This window comes from Plasmodium vivax, chromosome 11 (genome assembly GCF_000002415.2).
Source record: "Plasmodium vivax chromosome 11, whole genome shotgun sequence".
Lineage (NCBI taxonomy): Eukaryota > Apicomplexa > Aconoidasida > Haemosporida > Plasmodiidae > Plasmodium > Plasmodium vivax.
Window position 1 is genome coordinate 947395 of NC_009916.1, and position 12527 is coordinate 959921.

The 12527-nt window shown below is 44.5% G+C and overlaps 3 protein-coding genes across 3 annotated transcripts; 1 reads left to right on the forward strand and 2 right to left on the reverse strand.

The window, feature by feature from the left end:
* Positions 1-489: 489 nt before the first annotated feature.
* On the reverse strand, positions 490-6033 carry PVX_114460 (uncharacterized protein; the record flags this gene model as incomplete). The annotated part of the gene is made up of 1 exon (XM_001616230.1): positions 490-6033. One exon carries the CDS (start codon positions 6031-6033, stop codon positions 490-492), a length of 5544 nt encoding a protein of 1847 aa, XP_001616280.1.
* A 4356-nt stretch (positions 6034-10389) lies between these two features.
* PVX_114455 (hypothetical protein, conserved) lies at positions 10390-10740 on the forward strand (the record flags this gene model as incomplete). The annotated part of the gene is made up of 1 exon (XM_001616229.1): positions 10390-10740. The coding sequence occupies one exon, from the start codon at positions 10390-10392 to the stop codon at positions 10738-10740; it is 351 nt and encodes a 116-aa protein (XP_001616279.1).
* Positions 10741-10906: 166 nt separating this feature from the next.
* Positions 10907-12464, reverse strand: PVX_114450 (hypothetical protein, conserved; the record flags this gene model as incomplete). The annotated part of the gene is made up of 1 exon (XM_001616228.1): positions 10907-12464. Exon 1 carries the CDS (start codon positions 11993-11995, stop codon positions 10907-10909), a length of 1089 nt encoding a protein of 362 aa, XP_001616278.1. The 5' UTR covers positions 11996-12464.
* Between the last annotated feature and the right edge of the window lie 63 nt (positions 12465-12527).

The following is a 12527-nucleotide window of genomic DNA, read 5'->3' on the forward strand; positions in this document are numbered from 1 at the left end:
GAAACATTTTAATTAAAAAACATTGCAAGGCGGGCAGGCATACATGCGCATTCGCGGGCATACATTCACCTGCGCGGGGATGCATGTACTTGCTCGGGCATGCCTGCACATGTGCGTTCCTGCCTCGCCCCTTCAAAATAGTAATACACATACCGCAACACATACCGCTACACACACCGCTACACATATGTACACATGCATGTACGTGTGCCGTGCGGGGCGAGCGCGCGTTTTGGAGGACTTGGCTTTTACATAAACAAAATGTTTCCTCCGCTTTGGCAGTCTTCGTAACAAATTTTTACACTTTAATTTGGTTTGGGCGCTAAGACGAGGCCGGCCCGTGTTAACGGTCGACTGCCCCACACCGGCACCCCGCAGCACGAGAACGGCGCGTTCCGCGCGTGGCACATGCAGCTTAGCCGCGCACAGCACATGTAGCTTGACCGCTCAGCTGCTAGTAGCCAACCGCTGGTAGCTAACCACTTCTAACTAATCGCGAAGGACGGCCTCGTCGTTCTCAACCGCGTAGGGCGACTGGGGCTTCTTCTTCTTTTTCTCCTTCTTGATGCGGAAGATGCTGAGGAAGCTCTGGTTGATGCTCTGGTACGACTGGTAGAATTTATTCTTCTTGTTAATTTTGTTCTTCTTGGGGAGGAAGTTCTTATTTTGAGACCTATACAGTTTGAGGAATTTCTTCAGAACCTTTTTGCAAGTCCTGTGGGAGAGCACCCTCTCGCACGCGACGTTGTAGGACTTATCTCCATTGATGTCCCTAACTGAGACGTCGGCTCCTCTGGTCATCAGCACATCGGCAATGTCGTAGAGGCCATAAAAAATGGAGTATATTAGGGCAGTTTCTCCGTGTATATTGGTAAGGTTATAATTGATATTCTTCCCTTCATTAAGAATATGATGCGCTAGGATTTCGTTCCTCGTTCGGATGCAGATCATGAGGGGGCACTCCCCATTGATGTTGTCTTTACAATTCACATCAATGTTATGAGATAGCAGCAGCTGGACAGCCTTCTCCTGATTCTCCAGACAAGCAATATGCAGAGCATTTTGATGGTATTTATTTGTTAAATTTATATTTACATTATTTTCAAGTAAAAATTTTAAAATCTCCAAATTCCCTTCTTCTGCGGCAGCATGGATTGGAGACAACACATTGTTTGAATCTAGCTGGTTAATAATTTCCTTCTTCAATGTGTGCAAATATTTTAAAATGTTTAGTCTCTCCAATTTGGATGCCTGGATAAATGGGAGGGACCATAAATTATGTTCCTTCTGTAGCAGCTGCGGATACTTCTTCAACAACAATTGCACAGTTGAGAGGTCATTTTTAAAAATGGCGCAAGATAGGACTTCCGTTAGAATATGCCTATCGCATGGTTTTTCTCCTGCCCCTGCATCAATAAAATGATTCACCCAGGCTTTGTTTAAATTGTAGGCAAGCAAAATGGGGGTGAATTTGTTATGGTAGCACCAATTCGGGTTGGCCTTATTTTCCAGTAACAGCTGTATAATTTCGCTTATGTTATTTTCGCAGGCGAGGTAGAGGGGAGATTTGTAGTCCCTCACGAAGGGACAGATGATATTCAAATTCTCTCCATTTTTCACTAGCGAATTCACGATGGAGAAATTTTTCTTCTTAATGGCGATGTTCAGAGGGATGTACCCATTTTCTATGTCTATGGGGAAGGTTACATAATAACTGTCGCATGTGTTTCCATAGGGACTTACACAAATTGTGTTGCAATTGTCATTATTTTTTTTGGGTCCTTCCCACGTGGTTGACTCTGCATCGTTTGAGTTTTGCTTCTCCAGGGAGCTTCCCTTATCGAAAGAGTTTGCCTTCTCGAGGGAGCTCCCCTTATCGAAGGAGTTTGCCTTATCGAGGGAGCTACTCTTATCGGGGGAGCTGCCCTTATCCGGGGAGTTTGCCTTATCCGGGGAGTTTGCCTTATCCGGGGAGTTTGCCTTATCGAGGGAGCTGCCCTTCTCGGGGGAACCTCCTTCTGGTGAACTTCCCCCCTTGGGGGCACTTTTCTCCACTTCCGTAGCGGCGGGGGGCGATGCACCCAGAGATGCATCATTCACCTGTGCGGTGTGCACCTGTGTGGAGTGCACCTGTGCGGCGTGCACCTGTGTGGAGTGCACCCGCGCGTCGTTACCAATGTTGGCACCATCTGCTAAGGAACCCTCCCGATCCATCGTGACAGAGCTCTTATAGCTGTACTGGATGATGTTATTTTTCTTCTTCCGCTTCCTCCTCTCTTCCAGGAGCACCTCCACGAACTCCTTCGACTCATTTTCGCACGCGATGTACAGGGGGGACTTCCCCAAGTAGTCCCAAATGTCAATTTTGGCCCCTCCTTTTAGTACCAAATAGAAGAGGTACCTATTCTTTTTGCTAATAGCCAGCGATATGGGCAAAGTCCAAATGTCGATTCCTCTGTTCTCATCCGTTTCGATGGTTAGCGGGGTGTTCGACAGCAATTCGCTTCCCTTATCTCTGAGGAGATAAACCAAGTTATTATTTTTATACTTCTCGCTCTTGCTCAAATCGTATAGCTCTTCTTGTATCTTTTTACTTAACTTTACACAAATTTTAATATTTTCATTTTTCAACGCTACGCTGTACCCCTTGACGTAGATGTCTAGCCCTATACTTTCGAGGAAGCATTTGCTTCCCCATGAGCCGAGGATATCTAAATTGGGTTGCACAAAGTGCGACTGGATGTAGGGGTCATCCACAGATATTAAATTTTTGTAGCCATTGGCAAAAGGGCAGTCGTCACATTTACATTTGAAGTTAATTTCTTCTGTGGTGTATATACAACTCTTTCCATTACATCGGCACTTGTTCAAATTTTTCTCTTCATCATCCTCATCATCTTCTTCGTCTTCCTCTTCCTCATCAAAGGTATTCACATTGTTGTGTAAAATATTCATGCAGAAGATATTCTCTGCTGTTAGCACTTTGGATTTTTTATTGCTTCCTATTCGACTGCTTTTTTTACTTTCATAGAAATTTTTCTTTTCCAATTTTTTTTTTTTATGGTTTTTTTTTTCTGCCCCATGTGCTTCCCTCACTGCATGTTTCTCCTCCGCGGGGCTTACACTGTTATTTTCGTGCAGGTGCTCTTCATCCTCTTCCTCTTCTTCGTGCCTTTTATGGCTCCTTTTATCACTTGGGTTATTCCCCTGGGGATCCTCCCTCACCCCTTCGCTCGCTTCTTTATCGCTCCTCCTTTCATTGTCGATCCTCTTCTCATTTCGCTCCTCCTCGCCTTCCCTTACTCTTCGAATTTTCGTATCCTCCTCTGCATTTTCGGGGGACCCCTTCTCGCCGTTCTTCCTCTTGCTATTTTCATTCGTCTGCCTCCTCTTCTCGCAACAGCTGCTACCTCCATCGTTGTGACTGTTCTGGTGGGCCTCTCCCGTGTTTCCCCTCTCCTCGGCGTTGTAACTCTCTTCATCTTCTTCCCTCTTCAGGCACTTGCCGTCTGCCCCTCTACATTCGTGCTTCGCAGAGGTGCCACTCTCCGGCTCGTTCGCGGGGCTGCTCTTCTCGTTGCTGCACGTTGCGGTGCACTCGCCCGAGAGGAACTCGTCAAAGATGTCCTTCTTCTCGTGCGCGCGGATGTGTGGGTGGTAGTGGTGTGCATGCTCATGGTGTGGATGGTAGTGGTGTGCATGATCGTGGTGTGCATGATCGTGGTGTGCATGATCGTGGTGTGCATGATCGTGGTGTGCATGATCGTGGTGTGCATGATCGTGGTGTGCATGATCGTGGTGTGCATGATCGTGGTGTGCATTATCGTGGTGTGCATGATCATGGTGTGCATGCTCATGATGGTGATGGTGGTGCGCCCCGTCGTGCCCCTCGTGCGGCTGGGGGGTGTTGCTTCCGCTGTGGCTGGGGTCTGCGGTGGAGTTCTTCCCCCCGCACTTGCCGTGGATGTTCCCGCCGTAGCTGCTACCCATTCCGACGCCGCTTCCCATCCCGACGCCGCTCCCCATGCTGACCGCGCTGCCGTGTGGCCTCGAACCAGCGGCCGGCACCTGCAGCTCGTCCTTCCGGCTCTGCGGGGAACTTTTCGCAAGGGTGCTATAGTCCGGGTACGGCAACCCATTCTGCATCTTCGAGGAATAGCCAAAGTGCTTCATAGTATTGTAGAAAAAATTGTTAAAAAGGCTAAAGTTGTTATTCGTTTCGGACTGACTGATGCTGCACTCTGTTTCGCTATTCAGTAGAGATTTCAGTTTTTTCTTGCTGCCGGCGTTTCGGCTTCTGTCCTGGTCACGACTGCGGCTGTACACATTATTGCTACAGGTGTTGCTACAAGTGTTGGTGCACTCATTGGGGTACCCACTTGGGAAGGCGCTGGCACATCCGTTGGGGCAGCTGCCACTACACACACCACTGCAAACACCAGTGCACCCCGCGTTGTTGTGCCCATGCGTACAGGTGTAGTCTGCAAAATTGGACTTTTCCATGCTGCTACTTCCATCCGCACAGCTCTGCAAGCTCATAAAATTGTAACTACTGCTTTCGTTAATAATCCTACGGTTGCATTCCTCATGAGCAGATGACGAAACGATGGAATTGTCAAAATTTTTCATCGTCTCTAACGTCTTCCGTAGATTCTTCAACTTATGGTAAATCAAATGATTCTGATTGTTCGCTCGATTGATTATAAAATTGGCCATAATGAAAATGGGTTCTAGCCACGCATTGGAAAAGGAACAAATAAAATTGGTAAACACTGGCCAGTTGTTTTTCCTCAACATGACTGTCAAGGGGGCGCACGTGAGGTATTTGTTGCGGACACATTTTATACTTAGCGTTTTTAAAGAGGGCAATCTGGTCTGCGCCAAAACTTCTAAGGTCTTATCGGTCAAGTGATGGCAAAAGTCAAAGTAAATTTCTTGCAAATTATAAATAAACAAATGCTTGGTATTTAAAGAATCAAAGTTGTAAATCTGATTCAGTACATTCGCTACGGTTATGTCTTTTATTAAAGTGCACATGGTGAAATCTAGACAAAGCCTTCTCCTCACTGACCTGTGAATGTGCTTATAGATTCTCGGAAAAACATATTCGTAGAGTACCCTAGGGTTATACCCTAAATAGCTATTAAATATTAACCTATTATGCCATACTTTATATTTCCTCTTGTAAAAAAATTTACACGTTTGACTTAGATTTATAATCGTATGGACATCTAAAAATGGTTCTATACATTTAATGTATCTTTTCCATCGTTCGTTTTTCTTCACAACGCTGCTGCTGATGTTGGCCCCATTGAAGTGGCTATACATGTTCAGATTATTCTCGTTTGTTAAAATTTCGCTGAGGTTCCCTTTCTTCAGCGAGCTGTCAATGTTTAGATACGCATCTGAGTTTAGCTTGAACAGGTCGTTAATGCTGATGCTGTTGGCTTTTTCGAGGGTATTTTCCCTCTTCACCTGGCCCCCATTATGCATTAGGATGTCCTTCTCTAGCGAATTACTTAGGGAGTTGTTTTCCAAAACGTGCATGTCGTTTATGTCAACGATGTTCAGATTATTCTTCTCATTCACGTGGGTGGTGCTCACGTGGGTGGTGCTCACATTGGTGCTGCTCACGTTGATGATGTTCACATTGGGGACGCTCAAAAGGCTTTTTTCCGTGCCCGGCGCTGTGCTGCTAACCCCCCCCTGGTGATTACTCGTACTACACACATCCACAACATTGGTGTTATTCCTTTCGATGATATTTACTGAGCTATTTTTTTTGCTTAGCGGAGCATTTTTCTCCCCTCCTACTGTCGTGGTGCTAATATCATTGGTTGAGTTGGTGTCTGCTCTCCTGTATTTTTCTCTTTCGCTTTCTTCTTCATTCAGATTATCATCATCTTGAGATATGGACTTAATATTGTTGTTAAAAATTAGGCTCAGTTTATTTAGAATGTACTGGTTTACAACTTCTTCTTTTACTTCATTTCCTTGCGAGGCTGCGTCATTGTCGTGTTCAACACTCTTCATGATATATACTGCGTGTTGTGTGTGGCTGCCGTTCGGGGGGTTGCTCTGTGTTGCTCTGCGTTGCTCTGCGATACTCTGCGCTTCTCTTCGTTGATCTGCGTTTCCCTGGGTTACTCCTCTTCCCCTTTCTGTTCCTCGGCTCCTCCCTTCTTGCGCAACAAAACGCTTCTTCTGCTATTTTTTGCGCTCTTTGTCGTGCCTCTGTGGTGCGTGCTTCGGGGGATACTCTTTGGTTTCATATTCGGATGGGTGTTCTTTTCAACGTTGCAGCGTTGCGGCGTTACGGTGCGAGTGCCACGGTGCCCGTTTAAGGTACGTCCTACGTGACAGGTCTTCTTCGAAGGTGTTTCGCGGCGAGCGGCACACTTCGCGCGCTTGGTGTGGTACTACTCGTTCGGCTCGTCCACTTTGCTGGCCCGTTTTTCCCGTGTGCGCGGTGCAAAAAAGGCATAAACCGTAGAAAACGCAGATATAGCAGGAGCTGCACAAACTGCATAAATTGCGGAAATTCCCAAAGCCCTGAAGGCTGAGAACGTCGCGAGGGGCTCGCTTTTCTAACGGTGCAGCTGTTTCATTTACGAGTGCCCATGGCTCTGGTGGTTTCCCCTGATTGGCCCGTGCCTGGACCTCGAGCGGGGGCCGCAGCGGTGGGGGGCTGTGCGCGTATGCGTGCGTTTAAGAGGAATACTTAAAATTGTGCATACGTGCACACGGTACATGCGTACATTTGTACAAACGTACATACGTACATATGTACATATGCGTGTCAATATGCATACACTTTTGCATAAAGTACTTCCGCACATGTACAGGAAAAAAACTCAAAAAGGAAAATTAATTCTTAAAAATCGCCAAGCTTGCGAAAAAAAAAAAAAAAAAAAAAAAAAAATCTGCCTCCTATGTATCGCCTCTTTTATTGCTCACAAACATGTATGCAATTTTGTTCCAATTCGACAAATCAATTTTTTTATTAAATTGGGCTAAAAAACAACAGCGTGGATTTTGCTAACTCTTTTTTTTTTTTTTTTAAACATTTATTATGTAGAGGCATCTTTCACCTGTTCGCATATATTTATTTTTTTTTTTAGCGCGGAACGAAGCACGTCAAGTTTGGTCGAGTTTGTAGAAGGGGCCATGATACGCATATTGTCACGTTGGTGGGAAGCAGTTGGCGTGAAGCAGTTGGCATAAAGCGGTTGGCGTGTGGCAGTTAGCATGTACCAGTTAGCATGTACCAGTTGACACGTACCAGTTGGCCTGAAGCAGTCGGCACAGTTGACAACCTTTTCGTCAAGTGCTTTTATTTTAAGCGCGCGGGAGCATGCAAGGAGCTTGGAGCTGCCATATGTGCATGTAAAATGTGGCACATAAATGTAGCCATGCAATTGCGCGCATGGGATATTACCTATGCAAGTATGTTAAAGCGCATATGTACAGGCGCGTATATGAACAGGTACCGTGCGTATAAATAAACCACTCACGGGGTATGCACGGCGCTGGTATACGTGTAGTATTGGGATGTACCTCCCTGCATATGTTGCTGCGGGGTTAGCACAACGACGTGCGTCATTTGTGCAGCCAGTCGGAATGAGCTATATATATATATATATATAGTATATATATATGTATATACCATGTGGTATGTTATTTATTGCCTGCCATAAAAAATAGCGGTATATGCAGAGGGCACAGGGCGACAAATCCCCATAGCGCTGCCCGTACTCGTTCGCATGTCGCATGTCGCACGTGCGCGCGCGGCGTTTCGCTTAGGAATTGCCCATCGGTACTGTGCCCCTGCGCGGGCATGGAAACTCGCGCGCGTACTGCGTATGAACGTACGTTAAGGGGGCACGCGCATGGGGTACCGTACGGCACAGCGCATCGCAGTACATGTACGTCCGTTCGCACATGTAGGTATGGATTGAGTAAATAATACGATGCATATACATATGTATACTTTTATACATATATATATTCACATTATGCGTGTTGGCAATTTATGCGCAAAGCGCGCGTACTCGAAATTGGCGTTTTACAAATTCCCGCGCGCGTAAAATTGCTTCAATTTAAATCCATGTACGGGTATTATTCCGCCCAAGTTAATTGTTCGTACGTGAACTGCATTCGCGCACGGGAAAAAAGAAAACGCGGCGAGGCGGTCATGCGGTTAAGCGGTTAAGCGGCAAAACGGTGAGGGGGCGAAACGCAAAAATTGCAAAGGAAAGGGAAAAAAAGAGGCACCTAAAAAACGCTCGGCAATATTTCCTTTCCCAACGCAATATATAGCAGTATTTTTCCCCCTCTTTGCCGCAACTACGTTTTTCCCACCTTAGCAGTAATTTTTTAAAGCATAATTTGGAACACAGCAAAAAATAGAAAATTGCGTCATTCGTGAATGAACAAAATTGATAACTTCGCCTCGCATAAATGAAGCGCATATTCGCGTACCATGCCAATTTTGCATTTTACTTAATTTTAATTTTCCCCTAATTAAAAAGCTTTTACGATCGGCCTGCACAAATGTATACGCAAAGGAATACCACAGGAATTGATTCGTAAATATTTCGCTTATGCGCATGATTATGAATGTTTTTATTTACAACATGGGACCACGTACGCATGGTTGGCAGACACACAAAGGAGTTTTTCGCGGCTGGGGGGAAAAGTCTTCTCCCCTTTTTTAGCCATCTTAAATTCTGCATTTTAATTTTTTAAAAATTGCAAATGGTGGATTTATACCCCCTTTGAGTGTAGCAAATTTTGGCGGAGGGACTGGCCGTGAAAAAATGACATCGCCGCTACGCAGGGAAAAGAGGCGAGCGGAAAGAATAAAGAATGCAAACTGAAATCACTGCCAATCACTAATTTGGTGTGAGTGAAATTGAGGTAGCTTAATTCCGAAAGGAAAGGTTCAGCAAACCGAACTGTTAGAAGCGGAAAACTTATTTATTGTGATAAAAAAACTGCAGCAATGTTTACACCATTATGTGCTAGCGCGGTGGGTATATGTGTGGCCCATGTGGCGTTAACGTGGTGTAGTTATATAACCACTTGCACATTATGCCTATATGTTTGCTCCCTCATTTGATACATTTCCTTTTCCCATTTGCCGTGATGAGGTCAGCCCTGTTGTGTTCGTTTTTTTGTTCGTAAATATGGCCGAGCTGGAAGTTGTATGCACAAATAGGAAAGAAGGAAAGATCGCGCAAAGGGGTGAACAACAAGGCGATTACATAATAGCTACCTTTTGTGTGCCCCCATTTTACCAGCGCAGAGAAGCACGTACATTAATTTTTCCATTGGGGGGGAAACCCAAATTGCTGGTCATAAAATATTCTCTGCGTTGTAACTGCCGTCGGTCTGCCTTTCCCATAGAAACGTAACGGAAGGTCCATCCGTTTGTCTTCCTCCCTCCGTACAAGACATGGTCAAATTAACAATATGTGGCAATGCCGTTAGGCCGTTCCCTTTTCTGTTAATCACAATGACTTTGCTTCCTCATAAGGTGGGCATATTTCGAATGATTTGGATTATTGAGCGTATATATTTGCGCTACCCGACGTGCTGTTGGATTCTTTTCCCAAACGGGAAAAACTAAAAAGAGGGAGTAGTGTACACCTGAAGGGGAAGAGAGCCTAATTTTCTCGTAACGTTTATCATAACTTCTCATTTAAGGGAGAAAAAAAAAGAGGAGTCTGAATAGCACGTTTCTCCCTTTTAGCAAAGTAGGACCAAATTTAGCGCTGATTTTTTTTTTTTTTTTTTTTTTTATCCCCCGCGGTAGAAGGGGAAATGCCAAAATGGTATCATGAGGAGTGCAAAGTAAGTCTCTTAAATGTCTTCTGCGTGACTTTTTCCTATTCGCGAAAAGGAAAGCGACACGCAGATCCGATGTTCTCCCTCGTCTTTTTTTTTTTTTTTTTTTTTTTACATTATATAAACTCTCGTGTAAGGGACAAGGAAGTAAAACAATTCGCTTAATATTTCTGTTGAACTGCGCATCGATAAGGAGAAATAAAAAGTTGCAGAAAAGGATTTGCGCATATTCTGCAAAACGAAGGAATGAGGTTCGTAATTGGGGTTTCCAAGCAGAGAACTCACAAACTAAGGGGTAGCATGAATGTGCGCCCTCTAAAATAGCCTAGCAGACATATGGACTTAGGAAGGTGTGCATATCTACTTGCATATCCTTTTATTTGCTCCCGCGGGGGGAGAAAGCGTGCCTAATTGTGCACAAGCCCCGTTTTTTCTGTGCATCCGTGTGATATACATGCTGAGGGTGGGTCCCCCCTCCGATTCGACGCGTCTGCATATCACCGCTTCGCTTCTTCGCTCCGCTGCTACTTCGCCGCTTTTATGCCTTACCACATGGAGCGAGAGGTGGACTGCCAAACGGACGCGGCTGACCTATCGGAAGAAATAACCATTTCGGAAAAGCTGAATGGCATCCTGGTGGCCTACGCGAAAAACATGATACTTCACAATCCAGCCGAGTCCTCCGAAGATGAGCATGTGATTAAAAAAAAAATATACGAATGGTCAAGGGAGTACTTTCAAAAGTTATATGATGAAAATGGGACGGCCGCAAAAAATGCAGATGATGGTAACTTGCAGGCCGAGTCGAGTGCTACTCGTGCTGATGGCCATTCGGTGAAGGATCAAATTAAAAAGGAGATGGAGCGGGTCAATTTCGATGTGGGCAACTAGCACGAAGGGGTGAAACCCGTCCTATTAAGCGTAAAAAAGGGAGCCAAAGGGGGCATCTACATAAGTATGCACATAGGCACCTGCATAAGTACATACATAGGCACATACATAAGCAACCACATAAGAAACCACCCACACGATAACTTTTCCCCCATGCCGCTTTTCCTCACGTCAGGGGGAGGGCGTCCTTTATGACTTGGTATTTACTGCTGGAGAGGAAGTCCTTCAGCTCGGAGCGAGACAGCCACGCAAAGTCATTTATATGCTCATTGTTAGACAGATCCAAGTTGACGCCGTGGTTCAGGTAATGCGCTCTGTAGTAGAAGATTTTCCTCCCGATAATTTCGTTAAACGAAAGGGGAATTTTATATTTTCTTTTTTCAAACGTACAAGGGCAGTAGCCAATAAAAAATGGCATTTCACATTTTAAATGTTCCGTACATAAGTGTTGTAAATTTTGTCTGATTGTTAATTTTTTTTTAAAATCCATCAATGGGAACATCCACTTATTTGTTTTTTTATATTTCACCACTAAGTATAAAAAATGATTTGGCTTCCTCATAACACTTGTGTAGTTATATTCGCTTTCATGATCATCATCGTGTTTTTTTTTTTTTTCCTCATTCGCATCTCCATCGTTTTTTTTTTTTTTTTTTTTTTCTTTTTCGCTTAAAATGTTTTGTATACCTTCTATGGCAAACAAATTCTCGAGGTCGTCACTCTCTGCAGACGTCGCTTCTTCACCTGGCAGATGATTAACACCTTTATCTTTTTTTCCTTTTTGGTGCCCCATTTCATCTTCCAAGTTGGCGCTCTCAATGTGATTTTCCTTTTTCCGATCGTGAAAGGAACTCAAATTATATTTCATGTGTAAAAATTCCTCGTCGATATTCAAATTGTTGTTCGTTTTTTGAAGCCACTTGTCTTTGAAATCTTCGAAATCTTTTTCAAACTCCTCCTGCTCAAAGGTCAGGGGGAATCTGTCTATGCACAGCGCCACTTGCACTTTGTACTTTTGGTGTACGACTATTTTGTTTTCCTCCCCGGGGGGTGCGCTGCCAATGCAGCTATCAACGGTGTTGCTCCCCTCAGAAGGATCATTGCCTAAATGGTTCCTCCCCTGTTTCAAGCCACCCTCGTAGCTTACATACCTTCTGTCACTGAGGAAGAACCCCCCACTGTGTTTACCCAAATGGAAGTAACTCCGGTGTGCATTTTTTTTCATAATTCCTCTTTCCGCAATTTTTCGTATCATCTTGTCTTTCTAGGGGGGCATAACTGACGTTTCTCTTTTTTTTTTTACCTCAGTGTTAGTTCATAATTGTGTCTATGTCAATCCAAAAAGAATAAATTACGCCGCTAAAAAATAAACTCACTTTTTGTGCGATTTTCAACCATGTAGGAACTGCTCGGTTTAGTTGTTTCCTGTGCTTACCTGCACACGCGTTCGCAATACCCTTCGCGCGAGTTTATGCGCCCGTAAAGGAGTCACAATCTGAGTGTACACTTAAAAAGCAAAGAACTCTCCTTCTTGTTAACCCCAAGGAACACATTAGCGTTGACTAATTGGATGAATGTACGTGCCTGCATGTGTAACGGGATGAACTGTTTCCCATGAGCCAAATGAACCCCTTCGCGCGCTTTTTTATATTTTCTGCCACATTGTTAAAGCGTTCTCTTAAAAATGGCATTCGTTTGTAGGCTATTTTGGCACTTTTGCGACCATTTAGCTGTTTTATGTGCACTTTTTTTTGTTTGTTTTCTTTTTTTTTTTCCTTTTTTTTTTT